Here is an 18,150-nt window from a genome sequence, read left to right on the forward strand (position 1 = left end):
GCACGAATAAACAGTTTCCGAACTCTTGCAGTGACTTCAGCATTGCTGTTTAAAAGGGATACTACGATTCTGAGAAAAAGCAAGGTAACCCTCCTTGGGAAGGTATAGCAGGACTCTGATCCAGCCTTCCATAACTCGATGGCCGGTGGAATTTCCCAACTCGTGTTCGGAGTGGTTCGATGCTCTTTCTAAGGGCGCCTGGAAACTCCACTAGGAATACCTAGACCCCCTCCCCACGACAATCCGGGGACTCCCAGTTGAAGGGTACGGCTATGCTGGGTATGCTTAAAAATGGAATTCAGTTTCAGTTTCATTTTATTGTTTCGGTTGAAATGGTACAGTGCATAAATAACTCTAGGAGGTCCCATAGTCACAGACTGGGGAGGGACCTCCTACCAACAAGTACACACGAAAAGTACACCTAAGGCGGTTAACAGCAGTAACAATCCTAAAAAACACAAAGGACATGATTACACAATCAAGCCAAGTATCGTTACGAAAAATCAGAAGTATTATACAAAAAGGTAATTAAAGGGTGATATTCATCTACATACCACATAATACATAACAAGCATTATGCCAAAATAATCCGTCGAATCTGCCTCTTAAAAAAATGGATTGAAGGAGATGATTTAATGGTTGGGGGTATTGAATTCCAGAATGAAGTCGCCAAGAAGTTCGCAGTTAGTTTGCCGTAGTTAGTCCTAGATTTTCGTAGAAGTTAATAGTTGTGGTGTGAGAATTGGGTATCATCAAAAATGCGGGTTTTGATTTTTAGATATCAACGAAAAGGGTAAGTTTCCTTGACAAAATTTATAAATTATGACGCAAAGAGAATATTTATTTAAATCACCAATTGACAAAATATTAAATCTTCGGAGTAATGTTCACGCATTAGATAAAAAATGGCTGTAAGTGATTATTCTTAAAGCTTGATTTTGTGTGTGCAGTAAAGGTGCCAAGTGAGTTTGATGTGTGTTGCCCCAAGAATAAATGCAATATGAGATATGTCTGTGAAGGAATGCATAGTAAAGTGAGAGTAATATGCGTTCATTAGATAGGGACGGACTCTAATTAGTATTCTCAGGCCATAGGCCGTTTTACGGGTAATAAAGATATGTGACTGGTGAATTTCAAATGCCTGTCGAGTTCAACGCCGAGAAATGTGCCATGGTCAGTAGCATGCAGCAAATTTGGCCCAAGGCTTATGGAAGGCTTTCCCGGAACAGTTTTAAGCGGGGATGAAAAAATCACGAAGTGTGATTTAGTGCCATTAATATTCAGCATATAATCACTGCACCATTTAACGACTTTAGCGGCATCAGCATTGAGGTGAGAAATTAGGGAATCCAAACATGTGTTAGAAGAATAAATTGTCGTGTCATCAGCGTAAAAAATACAACTAGAAAGTTTCATTTGGTATGGAAGGTCATTAATGTATACAAGAAATAAAATGGGTGCCAAAATTGAACCTTGTGGAACTCCAATGCTGGTTAGTCTAGTACAAGAATTAGTATCAGAAATAGAGGCCACGTGCTTTCGATCACGTAAGTAACTGCGTATTAGGGAAAGCGCTGGACCACATACACCTAGCGCATTTAATTTAACAAAACGTATGTCGTGATTTAAAGAATCCAACGCATTAGAAAAATCAATAAACAGGGCACCGGCAAATTTACCTTCGTTAATGGCTGTTTTAAGATGATCAGTTAAAGGAACGAGAGATAATTCAGTAGAGTAACCACGTCGAAAGCCGAATTGATTAGATGACAGAATACTAAATTTTGATAAACAGCAGGTTAAACGACTAACAAACAGCTTTTCAATTAGTTTGCTCAAGAACGACAAAATAGCAATGGTTTCATGAATAGTTTAATAATCAATGGTGCAAATTTAAAGCGCTAAAAATTTAGACAGAAGTGGAACAATACAAGGACAAGCGCTCGTTCGTCTCCTGTGGTCTCGTTCGTCTTCTGTCTAAATTTTTTGCGCTTAAAATTTGCACTATGGATTACCACCTAGCTCGAACCCACACGTTGTTAGTTTATTAATGAAGTCTTGCTCCCCTTTTTGAAAACAGGAATAATTTTGGCTATCTTTAGGCAACTAGGAAAAACGCCAGTTTTGAAAACTGTTCTAAAAAAATTGTATATGGTTTGTAGTTTTCAAATTGCAGTTTTCAAGCTATTGTAGTTTTCAAAATTGTAGTTTTGAAAACTATGTTTTCACAAAATTGTGTATGGAACAAGAATTTGAACTCCTTTGAAGAATCGCCCAGACTCCTTTACTTCTTAGAGTGAACGGCGCGTGTCAAAAACGCTATAATTACTCAATCAATCAATCAAAAACGCCAAGGCGCCAAGAATACACTTGTACATTACAAGTTTCGCCCCTCCCCACGTTTAACGTTAGTAGAGATGGCCCGGGATTTTTTTGTTTTTTTGGCTGATAGAACGGGTGTTTTCGTTGACGGACAACAAAAACACATGGAACTTTAGCCACATAAGCTACGTCTAATAATAATATACACTTGCATTATCATCATAAGGGGTGCAAAATACATTTGCCATGGGCGCCGCCCTAACCTAGCTACGCCACTCATGGTGACGTCGCTAACGTGTCAAGCACCGTTGCGCTTGAGGTAACCAACACAGGATATTTAGAGCACCGCTAAATGGCTCCGTAAGTGACGTTTTGATGTGGTATGTCGGCCCCGCACAGACAAAAAGTATCCGCATCATTAACATCATAATTTTCTTGCTGACGAGTTTGAAGGAGCGACGAAATTTTAAGTTTATTTGGGAGAGGAGGTTATTTTAAGATTATCAGCTTACACCAAAGATGTGCTCTGAATATTTCAAAGCAATAAAACCCCGCTTTCTGGAATATTACATGGATTCATTCCTTTAAATCTCCTACCAGCTTTCCGTGGCACGAGTATTCGCCGGGGTCAATGTCATTACAGTCCCGTAGCCCACCGCACACTTTGTATCAGCACAGCTCCTTGTTCCGGAGAATCAACACCGGCGAAAATGCCAAATCAGTTCAACACACGTAGCTGTTTCCGACATGAAGTGCGTGGCACTCAAAGGGTTCTACGTGTGTGTAAACCACAATCATTACACCCTTTGGAAATAAACAACAGCAGGTCGGGAAACCACGTACACACAGCTACAGAAGCTCGAGTGACTGTTTTAATATCTGTTTCAAGCAGCAATTCTAAATTGAACTTCCCTAAAGGCAAAAGTTAATGCAATTCGCCCTTCGCTCATCTGTCCTGATGCAAGTCCTGCAGCAGAACCGGAGAGCATGCACGTTGACGGGCCATCCCTGGCTGAGCCGAAGACGGCAAAGAGGTCATTGTTTAAGAAAAAATGGCTACACAATTATTTTTATCGAGGATAATAGCATTAACAAATTCCATAAAGCGCGAACACCATAACGCAGAAAGTTTGAAATAATTAGCACACAAAAAAAGAATAGCGGTGACGTCGTTAGCGACGCTGATTCCCGCTGCCGCCCTTCTGCGGCCGGGTCCTGACGGCGGAGATGGTGCGCGTGTGGTAGCGCGCTGCCGCTCCTTTGCCAGAGAACATTTCGGCCGGCATGCTCTGCCAGTCGAGCTCGTTGGGCAGCCGGTAGCGGGGCTTACACAGCAGCAACAGCACCGGAAGGGGCCGGGACCCAAGCTCCCCCTGTGAGGCGGGAAATCAGAACAGCCGCAGTGCTTACGTGTAGGAAGGAAAAGCTCCCTTCGTATCATGTAGGCCCACACAGGTTGCTTGTTGGCCTTCTGGTTGCTTTCTGGCCATTCAGACACTTCAACTATCACACAATAGCGCTGCTAACTCAGGCGCGTTTTCCCATCTGCAAAAGGTGGACGTGTGCAAAGGTACGATAAAGCGCGACGCCATTCTCCTCGCACGCACTGCAAGCTTCATGCAGTGCTCCCGTGCTTTGTGACAGAGCTTAGTACTACGCGCGCCTTCCCCGCGGGCGCCTCATTGGCGGTGACTCAAGCCGTTGCAGCTGTAGCCAACGGATCAAGTTGAAACTTGCTACGTTGAGGCGGACGCCACAGCCTAGATCTGCTCTACCCCCTCTATCAGACAGACTCAGCGAGCGCCGCTGCTGCCGGCCCCTCACGAACTCGAAAAGAGTGTTGTATGCGTCGGTACTATTTGGGGGCCGTGTGAGAAAGCACGAGGAGAACTGTTTGACCCTTAGCGCTTCGGTCAAATACGCGGTGCCTGCAAGCGCAGAATTCATTCGTTTTCGAGCAGCGAGTTCATGCTGTCGCCCTTTGGAATTTCGCTGTAACTTTGCCCGTAAGGGTGCTGCTTCGGCTCATCTCTCGTCGTGTAGAAAAACAGTTAAGTTTGTCTTCGACTTCTTGTCGTCGTGACCAAGGCAGCAACCTTTGCAGGCCGCTCACCACCAGGCTACCTCACATGACGGAGGCGAAGAAGCCCGGTTCCGGGACGCCTCCCGGAGTGTAACAGTAGCCTCGGAAGTTTCGACGGGAGCACCTTAATTTCTAACGATGCCCGAGCCCATAGGCGACAAACAAAGGTCGACAGAAAAAAGAAACATGGACACATTGCTGTGCAATGTTTTATCTATATATGTGCGCTTTATTGTTAGGAAATTCAATTGTTAGTCAGCACGTGTCCGTGTTTCCCCTTGATTGTTCTTGGTTTTTTGTGCAGCTGAAATTTTCCGTCAGGAGTACTGTATCAACCAACATCCAGGTAATTTTACTTGCCGATGGAATGGGGAATCTAGCGGCCTTGTGCACATCGGGCTACGTTCACACCTGAGTGCGCAATTAACGTAAGTAAAGCAGAGCCACATTTCCATGCAACGCTTCAGCGTCCCTGAGCTCGGACGTTTCCTAGAATTTGCTGGCTCCAACGCGGAATGCATACATTCGCACCGAATGATCCGGCAACCCGTCACGTCTAAATTTGCAGAGGGCAGGCCACTGGGAATCGCTAGCGCTTTAAATGTCTCCCGCTCTAGTTTTAAGGCCAGCAGGAGCTGGATAAGCAAGATCATGATGCACGCGGAAGTTTGGCTGCCACAATTGCGAGTGTCGAATAAAATGTCTTCTGACGGGTATCTGGTGTCATGTCCTTTATATATGCGCGGGAAAATCGGCGCCAAATTACATTTCACAACTTTTCCATGTAAACAACAATACTGAAAATACGTTAGTTCAGCAATAAGACGGATGCCGTATACAAGACCGCATACCTGTCCCTTTACAGTATGGGATAGCAACCAACGGCGTAACTGCCTGTGTCAGCTACCGCGCATGCGCATGCGCAGATATGCATGCCAGGTTGTACCATGTGGCGTACAACGACGATTTCAAAACAAATCTTTCGACGTCTCAGTGATGGCGTCCATGCGCACCAAAAAACGTATTGCAGGAAAGCCAACTTTTTCTGACGACGATGCCGATCGTGGGTGAAAGGGGGAAAAACGATCCGCCGTCGAAATTGAATTTAGGTCCCTCGCGTTATGAAGCCGACGTCTATACGATTACGCCAAATAGAATGGCGAAAGGTCAAAGTCAAAGACGCTGCAATCAAAAGTGCCAACTGCGTGCGAGTCGAAGTAAAAGCTGAACGAATCAAAGTCCAAACCGTCTGCGAGTCTAAACTCGTGAGGGTATAAAGATTCGCGGTCAATCATTTTCGTGGTTAGACTGAGGGTTGCATGGTTTTTCGTTTTGCTTTAACTGCCTATTGTTCTGTGCCCGGTATCTTGTTGGTAGGCCAGGAAGGTGCTCACCGGAAAGTCCAGCGAACGGGAGCTGCCGGGCACGAACTCCGGGCCGAACAAGACCTGCTGGTCGCTGCCGGTGACCGTCATCTCTCCCTGAATGAGGACGGCGCAGTCGACGTCTTCGTGCAGCACCAGCCTCTGAGTGCGGCCCAGGTACGGAAGCCGGCCCTGCTCGACGTATCGCCGGAGGGACTCGGGGTCCATGCTCTGCGCAGGAGGCCCGGCTTCAGTGCACGCTTGCTGCCAAGCGCTTGACAATGACTCTCTTTTCGTTTCAAGTGCCACTACTGTATAAGTGAGTGGAGGGTAGGGAGCCTTTTAAAAAAAGTGGCTTGCACCACTTCATCTACAATTCGAAGTATTAACAATACTCACATTTTACGTCGGGCAACAAAACACTTGTTTATTTGACGAGGCCTTCTCGAATTACAGCGAACTAAATACATCGTGCAACGCTACCAAATTCAATGTTCGTAGCGCGGGTGCAACTATCAATTATAATTCGATTGCATTCTAATGGTTTTGAAATATACATTGAAGTTCATCGTCTGTTGTCAAAACTGAAAGGAAGCCTACAACATGGTCAGCAAAGCATGTTGTTGGGCTAGTTGGTTCATATTCATACTTAAAACTGCGCATTCGGACGGGGCAAGGAAAAGAAGACACAGGACGGGCGCAGACTCACAACTAGTTAATTGAAAAATGGAGCATCCTAATATACCCACACCAGCACATGCGCACACATGTCGCCACCTTTATCACATGATATAACGGTTTAGAAATTCATATTCATTTCCATACAAAGATATGGATGGTTCACTTACACACTGGTCACCATGCTTTCGAATGAAAAAGGTCTCGATTAATTAGTTGTGAGTCTGCGCCCGTCCTGTGTCTTCTTTTCCTTGTCCCGTCCGAATGCGCAGTTTTAAGTAAGACTACAACATGGTACCAGCAGGAAAGTGGGCTCAACTAACGTGCTTGCTTAGCTGGTGCCCAAAAAATCTTGCGGTTATCAAAGGAGTCTTTACAGATGCATCGCGTTTGTGTCCCTCCCTTCACCTTCGTCCCCGTGTTATGGCGCGAATCACTTCGACAGTCAGACTGCAAGCACTTCACACGACAGCTGCCCCATAATCACAGTTTTCCGGGGCTGGCGTGTACCTGATCTAGACACGTGACGTCACGGTCAGCTGTCACGGTGCACGCACCAGGCTATCTCCCGTTCCTTCTCTGTTAGGGCGTCTAGTTAGCTCATCGGTGACACACTTGTGCCCTGCTCTCGAGGCTCGGATTCAAATCACACACGTACCGAAAAGTGTTTGGTTTCTTTTGACAGTGCCATCCATTTAAATGTTAAATAACTACTATGTGGCACCGGACACAAGGTGGCATCGTTCCGTTACATGAGTTGACCTTCGGCACTGTTCCTGGCACTGTTCCGGTGCAATTAGCAATGTATAATTTTCTGGAGTTCACAGGCCAGTTTTTATCCGACGCTTCAAGGAGTGCCGTCATCAGTCTCGGGCCATGAACGACAGAACCACTGCCACCTTGCAGTAAGCACGGTAATATGCGCTACAGCAGCTCACCACATCGGTTAACCCAGCCAAGCCCGCATCTGCGTGCACTAGAAAGGAACGGCGTCTATGTTTCTACACGCACAGTGAAGGAATAATTGGAATACTGTACTCCTTCCCGATATTTGGGGTGTTTAGCTCCAGTCACCAGAATCTTAGACGCACGTGATGGCGATTCCGTGTGCATATATAGTTGTGCAATTAGCACGGGACCTGCATTGGTCAGATCTGACATGTCGGAGGAACTGTCCCAAATGTTGAACGCTAATGAGCTCCTACAATGCGTATTGGACGCCAGTGGCCTCGAGTGTTTGATTGATGCTGTAGTGCATGACCCCAGGTGCTAGTTTCAATAACCGTGTAAGTGTTGCGCGAGCAGATCATGCACCAGGACTATGAAGAGCGCGACATTAGAGGTACATACACGGAATACCTTCGATTATTTGGGTATGCTTAGTGTCCTCTGTAATCGCGACACCCGGGTGTTTTTCTGTTTAGCCCGGTATCAAGACCACCAACGCTGGCTTTCAGGCTTTCCCGAGGAGTCTGCCTAGGCGTTGGAGTCCTGTCTCTAGAGAAGCATATGGGTCCCGGGAAGAGGGAACCACTTCCATCGACAACGTCTAAGCAGACGTCGTAGTAGCTCGGTTCAATAAAAGTTGTTTCTCTCTCTCTCTCTCTCTCTCTCTCTCTCTCTCTCTCCCTCTCTCTCTCTCTCTCTCTCTCTCTCTCTCTCTCTCTCTCTCTCTCTCTCTCTCTCTGTGTGTGTGTGTGTGTGTGCAGTTTGCGCGGTTTATGGCAGTTGGAGACAATAGAGTATACGGGAGTCGATCGTGTGTTATGACAGTTGGAGGTGGCAGAGCTAGTAAATACAGAGGTCGATAACAGCGAAAGGTTCGGGTGAAGTAAACCGTCCATGCTTGCTGCGCCAGAATGCAGTATAGGTGTACATCAGCAAGCGAAAAGACAGGTGGCTCACGTCAAACTCTTCTCGGCTGTGCATCAGGTTCTGCGCGATGCGTACAGCCACCCAGAACCACATGCGGTACAGGATGCAGGGAGTGGACGTGTCCCGGGCGACCAGGCTGTCCATTAGCGATATGGGCAGAATGCACGCCTGCAGTAAAACGGGGCCACCACAGTTGTTATGTTCGCTTATTATACACGTAATAAACGCGTTTGCACTATTTCGTTACTCGGTAGCCGATTCACATACAGTATACCACCAAAACCTAACTTCGAGGTAAACATGAATATGCCAACAGTTCCGCCGTTGCGCGTTTTTTCATGCATTTTGCTTATACTTTGAACGTCCCCAGTAAGTGCTTTGCCGGAAGTTGCTATAGGCTATGGAGGTTTCCTGCAAGGGGTACCGAAAGTTGAGAGAACTGATCCGGTGTCTCACCTAAGCGTTACGGTAGATAATTGAGTGCTATAGTTAAGTGTGGCGGGTGAAGCGTAATTCAGCTCAGGCTTTTCTTCGTCACTTGCACGTTCTGTTCTGCACGAAGCCCCTTAAGGGGATAGCGGGAGCACGCAGCGTGACGATGATACCATAAAAAATAGTCCATGCGCTCCTTTAACCAGGAAAATTGGAAAAGCGGAAGGCATCGCCGAGTACGCAGTTTAATGACCTCGATGTCCGTCTCGCAGGTGACGTCGCAGACGGAGGGGCTCCTGTTAAGGAAGCCGATGATGCCCAGGGAGCCGGGGCCCACCATGTAGTCCCGGAAGGGCTCATCGCCGCCGTAGTACTGCAGGGAGTCCGAGTTGGCGAGTACGTCTCGCTTCTCGACACCACTCTCCTCGCCCCTCTCGCCAGCTTCGATCTGCATGGGAAAAAGATGGCGACACGTGATAGAAGCAAATGAACACACTGCTCAGCAGGCAATCTACTAAGAAATGCGAATGGAATGTAGACAGAATCGTACAAATGCCAAACGTATCGCAATTGGTGGCGAAATAATCCCGTCGCTTCGATGAGCTTCGTTTTTATAAACGAACCGTGTCGTTACCCCATAACTGCATCGGAAGATTTTAAAGCACTATAGCAATGACAAACGATATATGTGAACGGTTAGATCGGCGCATGATATCTAAAGTGGGCGTAAATTACCGTTTCGGTTTTAACAAGCAGGTGGCGATGCAACTCCCGCTGAACATAAAGCAATAAAGAGGCACCCACCAAGACGATTCCGGAGAAGACGATGTGGATGGCCTGGTGCGGCTTCCCGGAGGTCACCAGCTGCTGGCCCTTGGTGTACTTCCAGCAGTACCGCTGCGCCAAGCAGGGGCAAGTGGTCGCGTGAGCAACCCATGTTTGTCGATGTCGCTGCCAATTCCTTCTAGTCGGGCATTACTCTACGTGAAATGTTAGTGGGCAGTGGAACAGGCGTTGAACTGGGGCGCACTGCCCGCTAAACTGGAAAAGTGGCTTCACTTGTTCCAGAAGGTTCGGAAGCTGGCGAAATAGTCTTTTGCATGTTCCATAGCATACCTGTGAAGTGAACCCAACCTTTGTGAAGGAAAGCACGCGTGCTGGTAAAAACAGCAGTCAACGACCCGCTACCCGTTCATCACCTGTTCGCATGCGCTTTCCCGCGGTCGCGTCGCTGTCCACACGACCGAAGTTTTGCGTGCCGCAGTTCCTCCTGAACGCTCACAAAATTCGCTCGGTGGGTGAATAATGCATTTTGTTGCATAAAAAGAACAGACACAAAAAATATGCCCCACCCCTCGCCCCCTTGAAATGCTCCTAATGGCGGGAGCCGTAGTAAGCACCTATAAGAAACAGCGCACGATATCTAATGATAGCGCCCTATTTATCGTTGTTTGGAGTTTTTTTTTTTTTTCACATGAACCATTACCAGATTGGCACGTTTGGCCGGTGCAAGACGGGTGCAGGAGCTGCTACCCCATCTCGAATCTAATTTTATTGTCCCACACGACCCAAAATGCTGCAGGTTACAACGCATGTAGGTAGTTATAACCAAAGTTGATATATTCTCTGCTTTTTCTTGTTTGAGTCTGTCATTTTTTAACAGCAGAGCTGTTAAATCCGTCCGTCGAACCAAAAAATCCCGAAGCCTCAAGAAAAGAATGTGGTTAACGCCGTGAAACTGGCAACCTAACCACTCACTCTTAAAAATGGTCGTGGCACTTGGTAACAGAACACTAACCAGCTACTCGTCACAGTATCCACTAGGTGCTTATTGTTGTTACTAACTGGACATGCGCAACTAGTAAAAAGCTACGCGTGACAATATGGTTCGGCTGAGCGCGCAGCACGACATAAACACACTCAACGCGCACATATCCCACTTAAACGACAAATAAAGTCAAGAGAATCGATTAGATGCACGAGGATAGCGAGTACAACTTAGTTGGCTTCAAAATACGTCTGCTCTTGCTTTTATGGTCAGCAGCGGAAAGTCTTCAGGTAGAGTCAGTGGGCTTACCACAAGAATCAATTATTTTAGCAATAACTTACAAATTACGTATGTTTATGTGAGTTTGTACAAGTAAGTATGTGGATTTGCAAGAACCTTTTTAATAATCGTGATTTCGAGTGGAAAAAGTCCTGTAGGTATTATTTTAAAAAATTCATAAAATTTTGTTAGTATGGGTGAATGTTAGTATCAAACAAGCAGCAGTTACTAAATGGATGGTCTAGACTAGTAAAGATTTAGGTTCCACATTAGTGGCAGGGCTTACGTACCGTTCTGGTGGGGTAGTAAAAGTCGTGATGAGTGAGTAAATACCACCCGTTGCGACCTTTTTACTGGCATTTTTTTAAGAGTTCTGGGTAACCCCGAAGGCCCGAGGGGTACGGGATAGCAACAGCGGGGAACAATAGCATGTGCAGCCATTTGGAAAGAAAAACGCTTGCCGTGTGTGCTATCGAACCTGGGACGCCCGCGTTATAAAACCGGCGTCTATGCGTCCGAGCTATCATCGTATTCCGGGCGCATAACATTCCCATTGGGTTTGTAGCGCGGGCGTAGCCTTTGGACTTGGCCGCGGGTTCTAGCATGTGCTGTCGCGGTGCACATTGGGAGATATGTGAAAGCCTGCGGACGAAACGATCCGGGCCTCTCATGTCATGGGGAACTTTCAGCACCAAGTTCCGAACTAACTATGAGGTGATTACATACGGACCGGAGACTTGGCGCCTTACTAAACAACTTGAAAGCAAACTTAGATTGTCTCAACGGGCCATGGAGCGAATAATAATCGGAGTAACATGTAGAGACAGGAAACGAGCTTCCTGGATCAGAGTAGAAACTAGAGTAGAAGATATCATAGTTGAGATTAAAAAAAAGAAATGGACTTTGGCTGGCCACGTAACTAGTCGAAAGGACATTCGGTGGACAATTAGGGTAATGGAGTGGACACGGAGAGACGGTTCTAGAAAAAAAAGACGAAGGCCAGTTACTCGATGGAGGGACGGAATAAGGAAATTCGGAGGCAAAGAATGGACCGGAGCGGTTGGAGGTCGATGGAGAGGCCTTCGTCCAGCAGTGGGCCTAGTGGGCTGTTGTTGTTGTTGTTGTTGTTGCTGTTGATGATGATGATGATGATTATGATTATGATGATGATGCAACAACCGGGTTTCAGACTAAGGAAGAAGGGTCGCCAGCTCTGGTGTTTCTGCATCCTTGCACGGGCTGTGCACGGTGCGCTCATTTTCCCTTCTTGTTTTGTGTTTGCTTTCTTCTTCCGTTTTTTTTTTTCTTTGTCCTTTTTTTCTCGATATTCAGTTATTACCGCTATCAACGAGTGCTTTTGGCCGCAGTGATGGTCGCTGTTTCCCGGAAGTGCGAGCCCATTTTCTGTACGTTTGTATGTACTGCATGACAATAAAGCTCTTATTATTCACGCTATCTTTCCTTAAATCGAATGATTTCACATGCAGAGGCTTGTTTACTTGCATGTGGGGTTGACCCAAGAGCTGAGGAAGAATATAATTAGGGCACCTCTTGTCTTAGGTATTATTTGTAATCAATAAGTGCCTTTGGTAACCAAACAATTTATTTTGTAGACGCCGTATACGCTTCTGATCCTGGTTCATAGGCAGTAATGTAGTTTCGCGGAATCTTTTCACCTAACGTAGGGCTGTCTTGCTTTCGCGACCTTCGGAGTATGAGGAGAACGGACGGATGAGCACCGGCATGCAAAGTGAAAATACAGACGCGCGGTGGTGGCTTAAGCACTCCATGAGCATGATGACGCCAGCAAATTCTACTTCTCATCGCGTAATGTTTGGTTTCAAGCATGGGATGAATTTATGGCAATTTACTTGAGTAGTGTCTCTGAAAATATTCATCGTATTCTCTGGACGTTATGAGCTTACGTTCTCAATCGATGCTATGTCGTCAGTGCTCATTAGTAAATGTAATATAAGCACTAAACATGTGAATGCAAGAGAACTAAATTGGTATACGGGTCGGCGGCCTTTATAATTACGACGTTACTGGGCTAACAAAAGCGTAAAGTTCGGTCAGATGATGACACAAACGTAATTCTATTAATAAGTGTTAGCATTTGCGTCATTATACAAAATAGGTCCATATTATTAGTACTATAATAAATGCCACCACAGTTATTATATATTGTATGGATAATTATACTACCCACAATGGCCTTGCAAAGGTGACACGACACGATCAATAAATGGGACACGGGGACAATACAATGAACAACCGATGTGACGGAGGAAGAGCCAAAACACTTTATCCTCCCTTCCTAAATAAAGTTGAGAGAAGCGAAAGCCTTTTCAGTGGTTGCTTGATTGATTGATCGATCGATTGAATAAATTTTTTTCACTACAGAAAGCACCATTTCAGGGTGCCCGTCCGGTGACAGGCGTCCTCAGTCCAGGATGCCTTGGAGGTGACCTGTTTGCGCCGCTTTCTCTACCAACATGTACTGCTTTGAAGGGTCGGAGCTGGCCAGCAACTCCACCCACTGCTGTGTGGCAATGTTGGGGAGTTTTGGTTGGGTAGGGGTGTGGGGCACTGCTCTGTGATGTGGTAGAAAGGTTCCATGTTTGGACCAAACTGACATGTAGCTGGGTATTGGGTGGGCAACATGGCGTGATAAAGTGTACTGTGGGGAAAGATGTTTGACTGCATCAAAATAGCGTCCAGGCTTCGCTGAAAGTGCGTGTAACCGATAGGCAGACTTTCAAAGACCCAAATCACAAGCGAAGAACTAACGCATGCGACGATTTTTCACGCACTAAGTACACGTATCTACGATTGGTCTAAATGTATACCGATACGTGGTGTATGAGATAAAGATATACTATCGTGCTCCTCCTTTGTGATCGATACGTGTGTTGTCTTGTGTAGAACCGTGCCTTTTGGCAGTTTTCAGGGAACCGTTTTGACACAATGAAAGCCTGGTTTCACGCACTTTCCGTCTGTCCGAAGATCTTGTCAGAGCTTAGCAGGTCTCTAAAAATGCATTCGCTTTTTAAAGGACGCCATCTTTCCCAATAACAAAGCGGTCGCCTTAACAACTTCTCTACTCACGCAGAGTGCGCGGTACACGCGAGAGAGAGCGCACCTTCCTGATCTTGGGCACGCTGTGGGCGGGCAGCCAGGGCACGCTGAGCAGGAAGCTGATCGTGGTCTCCGGCACGGACACCGAACCGGGCAGCCGGTTCAGGTCGCGGATCTTCTGCTCCAGCAACTGCAATCGCACGCAAGGGGGAGACAGAGGGTAGAGGGAAGAGGGCAAATATAGGAGACGCTATGAGAAAGCAAACTACAATAATGGTATCAGTGCAGACTGGTGCTGTCTTCCACATAACTCAAGGTGCAAAGAGCAGTGCCCATCAACGGGTTATTTGAAGATCCCTGCGTCAAATGTCATGTGAACGTGCTGTTTATATATCTATTGACCTTACGCGACAATCGGCCACAATTTTAACTTCCATTGCCGCCATGTCTCACACCAACCACATAAAACTGCAACGTACACGTTGTTAAACATTTGCATCTGCCTTGACCATTACACAGACAGTAAATGTGTCTTTGCGTCCACATCTGTGCTCCATACCGTTGCCGCTGAACAGCCAGAGCTAGCGTTAGTTATACAGACCAAGCGTGACTTAAGAAATTAATACAGAGTACGCATGATATTTAGAAAATAGCTGCCAGTAAGAGGACCAACCGTGAAAGAGCTCCGATTGCTCACCGTTTCAAAAGAAAAGCTGTCCTACGTTTTGTTCGATAAACTTCACATCAAGTATCAGAACATGAAAATTGGTGCACCTCAGTTTGAGACATATGCCTGCAAAAGAGTATATACACACTTGCTGGTCGCTTTGCTACTCTTAAATACCGGCAAGCCGGTTTCCGCTTTGGGCACATTTCACTTCGCGCACTACATTGGAGAAGTTAACCACCCTTGAAATGATAGGCGAAACAGCGCGTCTCCCGTGACGGAAACAGTTCGATGCCTGGGAACTTATCCACCAAACATGATGCAGCCTGTAGCGAACACGGTTAACTCGACAACCCCTCCAGAAAGCTTCGTCCGAAGAGGAGTTTTGGGGACTAAGAATTCAACCCGTGCTGGCTACTGTGGTTCCGTTTCGTCCAAAGCGCTGTGGTTTGTGGCTCAAGAATTCATTGTCACCAATTCAACTTTCCCTAAAAATCTGCATGCACACCATGAGGCTAAGGTTTCCGCGTTTGTTTTCATTACCGGAACAAAAAGGCCGCCTACAAACTTTCCTTTGAAGTTGAAGTTGAAGTTGAAGTTTATTCATAAAAAGTAAACGGTTACAAAGGAAGTTTACAGACAAGGGTCCCGAAGTCAGAGACTGCACTGGGACCCTTGATGATGAAGTACACAAAAAACGTTTCAGAAGCAGCAGTGGAAGCAAAACCAAGTGCAATAAAACATTAGTGAAGAAAATAAATAAGCAAGAACATGTAGTGCATGGTTTTCATATGGAATTTACTAAAATATTAAGCTATGTACATAAAAACGGCATTCAAAAAACAAATTATCATTATACACAATTAAATACTAACAGTTTACAAAAGTACACAAAAAACTACTGTGCGAAAAAATCACGAAAGTCAAACCAGCACAACAAAGAAATTAGGAAACATATCAGGTCAGAAGAAGATTTTTTAGAGATTTTTTAAAGGCTGTGATAGAACGTGATGATTTAATATTAAGTGGTAGGCGGTTCCATAGATTAATGGCGGCAAAATGAAATGTTTGCTGGCCATAATTAGTTTTTACCTTAGGTAACAACAAGTTAATATTCAAGGCAAATCTAGTAGTGTTATGATTCACTAAACTACCTACGTCAACAAGTTCAAAACATAATTGGTTGTTGAGTAGTGGGGTATTGTTCTCTGTCTTTCGTTCTTTTCAATTTCAACTCATCCCCCAACTCATGGGGAAGCCTTTACACTATGAGCAGATACAGTGAGATCGAGGGTTATATCTTTTTGTGGCAATAAATGCGCCGTTCTATTTACTAGAGTAAGCTTCAAACTGAACTTTCCATAACTTTGGGTGGCTCACACGGTGAACACTCAGTTTGTGTCAGACCCCGCAAGGTCGTTCCGCCTGTAAGGAGAATCCCTGCTGCTTCAAGTCTGTGCCCCTGTGCTAACTTTCTACGCTTTGCAGACTCTATGACACTCCTCTCTGAGATCATTTCCCTCCCGTGAAAGGCAATGGGAGAATCCTGCAACTTTATTTCTCTGGCTCAACCTGCGTAACTTCGCGTTCGTGCTGGAGCTCCGCTTAGCTGAAGGGGCCTGCAGTCTCTCAGAGGCGACCAAACACCGCCGGGCGATACTGAACTTTGCGTATAGGGCCACCAGTCGCGAAATACAGACTAAGGACGACTGAAATTCCGAGTTTAGGCTTGCAAATGTTGTTCTTCTATAGGCTTATGAGACCCCGGTAAACAAAGCGACTTGATATTGGCGACCCTTCTGTTCACCACTACCGCATGTAAATGTTTTCTCTTCACACTGATTGGCCACTATGCCACTCTGAAAACCCAGTAGCACTTGGCCACAACACAGCACAATCAGGTGTCGAGTGGCAGACAAACGTCCGCTCCTGAATAGAAGCGATGTCGCAGAAGCGAAGCGCAACCGCCATTTTACCAGAACCGGCAGCTCACCGTGCCCAGCTCTGCGTAGTGGTGCTGCTCGACGAGCCCGCTCTCGTGCAGGTCGTTGAGCGCCGACAGCGACGAGTTGAGGATGCGCCGGGCGATGAGCCGTGATCGGGCCACGCACTCGAGCTGCGGGTAGCGCTGCTGGATGCCGATCAGCTCCTTCTGCAGCTGTTGTTGCGGGGGTGGAGGCCACGCGAGAACAACGGAAACGTCGGCGCTTAAAAGCACGTCTTGACAACTAAAGCGTGCACTTTACATACGAGACTGCAAGGCGCATGCGTAAATTTCGGTAGTATACACCGTACGGGAATACGATCTTTGCCAGGAAGCCTCTTCTTACGGGAAAATCTCACAGCTACAATTGAAATTTACTATGAAGCTTTAGCGTGTGAGGCTCTACGGTTCGTAACGAGATGTCCTGTGGCCATTGCAAAAAAAGCTGATTTTCCTGTTCAAGCTACAATTCTGTTTGCGAGGCTTCGATAATAAGTGAAAACACTAATCGGTAATAGGTCTTAGAAAACAGCCTGCGGAAGCTATTTGATGTTGAATTCCATTTGCAGATCAGGAGTGGTCGCCGAGCTCCGCAGCAGAGCATGCTGCTCCCCGGAAGAGTAGGTGCTCCGAAACTACCTTTGGAACGCACCCGCCCCCGCCGTTGAAAATTCCGATGCCGAAGCATGACGCGAAAATTAATTTTCCGGCAGCCTTTCCGTCGGGCCCTTCTAAAAGCCCCGCCTCTCTGCAAGCCTTTTCTCCTTATTCAATATAAACAAAATAACTGTGCCAAAGCCCTTTCGTATTCAAAAAGACAACTGAGGGTTGAAGACGATGAAGACGGTTGCCTTCTCTCGCAGGCCCCTTAGAGAAAAGAACGCCGAAGGCGCGTTTTTTACGTAGTCGTCATTGGAGCTGCCATCCTTGGTACTTGATGCCGCGTTTCAGCTGTTTCAGTCGCCCTCGGTTTCTTCATGTACAAAACCTGAGCTCAACACCGGGTTCATCATTTGTTCTTCCTTTCTGGACGCGGCGCGGATTTGCCGAAGCAGACGTCATGGCTGTTCGAGGAGGAAAGTAGACCGGAAGCACACGGCGACGACGTCTGATTGATTGTAGGGTTTAACGCGCCGACGCAACGCAGGCGATGAGGCGCGCCGTAGTAGAGGGCTCCGGTTTAATTTTGACCACCTGGGGATCTATAACGTGCGCCGAAATCTCGTACACACGGGCGTTTTTGCTTTTCGCCTCCATCAGAAAAGCGGCCGCCGCGGCCGGGAAACGAACCCGCGACCTCGTGCTCAGCAGCCCAACGCCTTAGCCACTGAGCCACCGCGGCGGGTGCGACGACGTCTCGAGAGAAGAGAAATTTCCAGCGAGTTCCGGCCGACTACGCCGATTTTGAGAGAGAAAGTTTTCTTGCTCCACGGAGCGACCTTAACTCAGACGGAGCTCTCGATATGACGTTGAAACAGGATTCCGTAGGCGTTCCGGTGTCCACCCTTACGTGAGACAAGTTACGCCTGGTGGTGGTCTTTCCTATTATAACAATAAATTCATTCATTCATTCGTCAATTAATTAATTAATTAATTAATTAATTAATTAATTCAGTCATT

The 18,150-nt window shown here is 46.5% G+C and overlaps 1 protein-coding gene across 1 annotated transcript in view; it reads right to left on the minus strand.

Moving 5' to 3' along the window:
* Positions 1-2,683: 2,683 nt before the first annotated feature.
* The window catches only part of LOC144137601 (sperm-specific sodium:proton exchanger-like), a 95,468-nt gene continuing 80,001 nt past the window's right edge, over positions 2,684-18,150 (minus strand). Inside the window, exons 17-23 of the mRNA XM_077669535.1 lie at positions 16,540-16,704; positions 13,944-14,069; positions 9,559-9,651; positions 9,008-9,202; positions 8,353-8,490; positions 5,800-6,000; positions 2,684-3,695 (exon numbers count right to left, since the gene is read on the minus strand). Coding sequence (XP_077525661.1) covers positions 3,495-3,695; positions 5,800-6,000; positions 8,353-8,490; positions 9,008-9,202; positions 9,559-9,651; positions 13,944-14,069; positions 16,540-16,704 — 1,119 coding nt within the window. The 3' untranslated portion in view covers positions 2,684-3,494. The remainder of the gene's footprint in view (positions 3,696-5,799; positions 6,001-8,352; positions 8,491-9,007; positions 9,203-9,558; positions 9,652-13,943; positions 14,070-16,539; positions 16,705-18,150) is intronic.

Source organism: Haemaphysalis longicornis, unplaced genomic scaffold (assembly GCF_048455015.1).
Source record: "Haemaphysalis longicornis isolate Haplotype H1 unplaced genomic scaffold, Haemaphysalis longicornis Haplotype H1 scaffold_41, whole genome shotgun sequence".
Lineage (NCBI taxonomy): Eukaryota > Metazoa > Arthropoda > Arachnida > Ixodida > Ixodidae > Haemaphysalis > Haemaphysalis longicornis.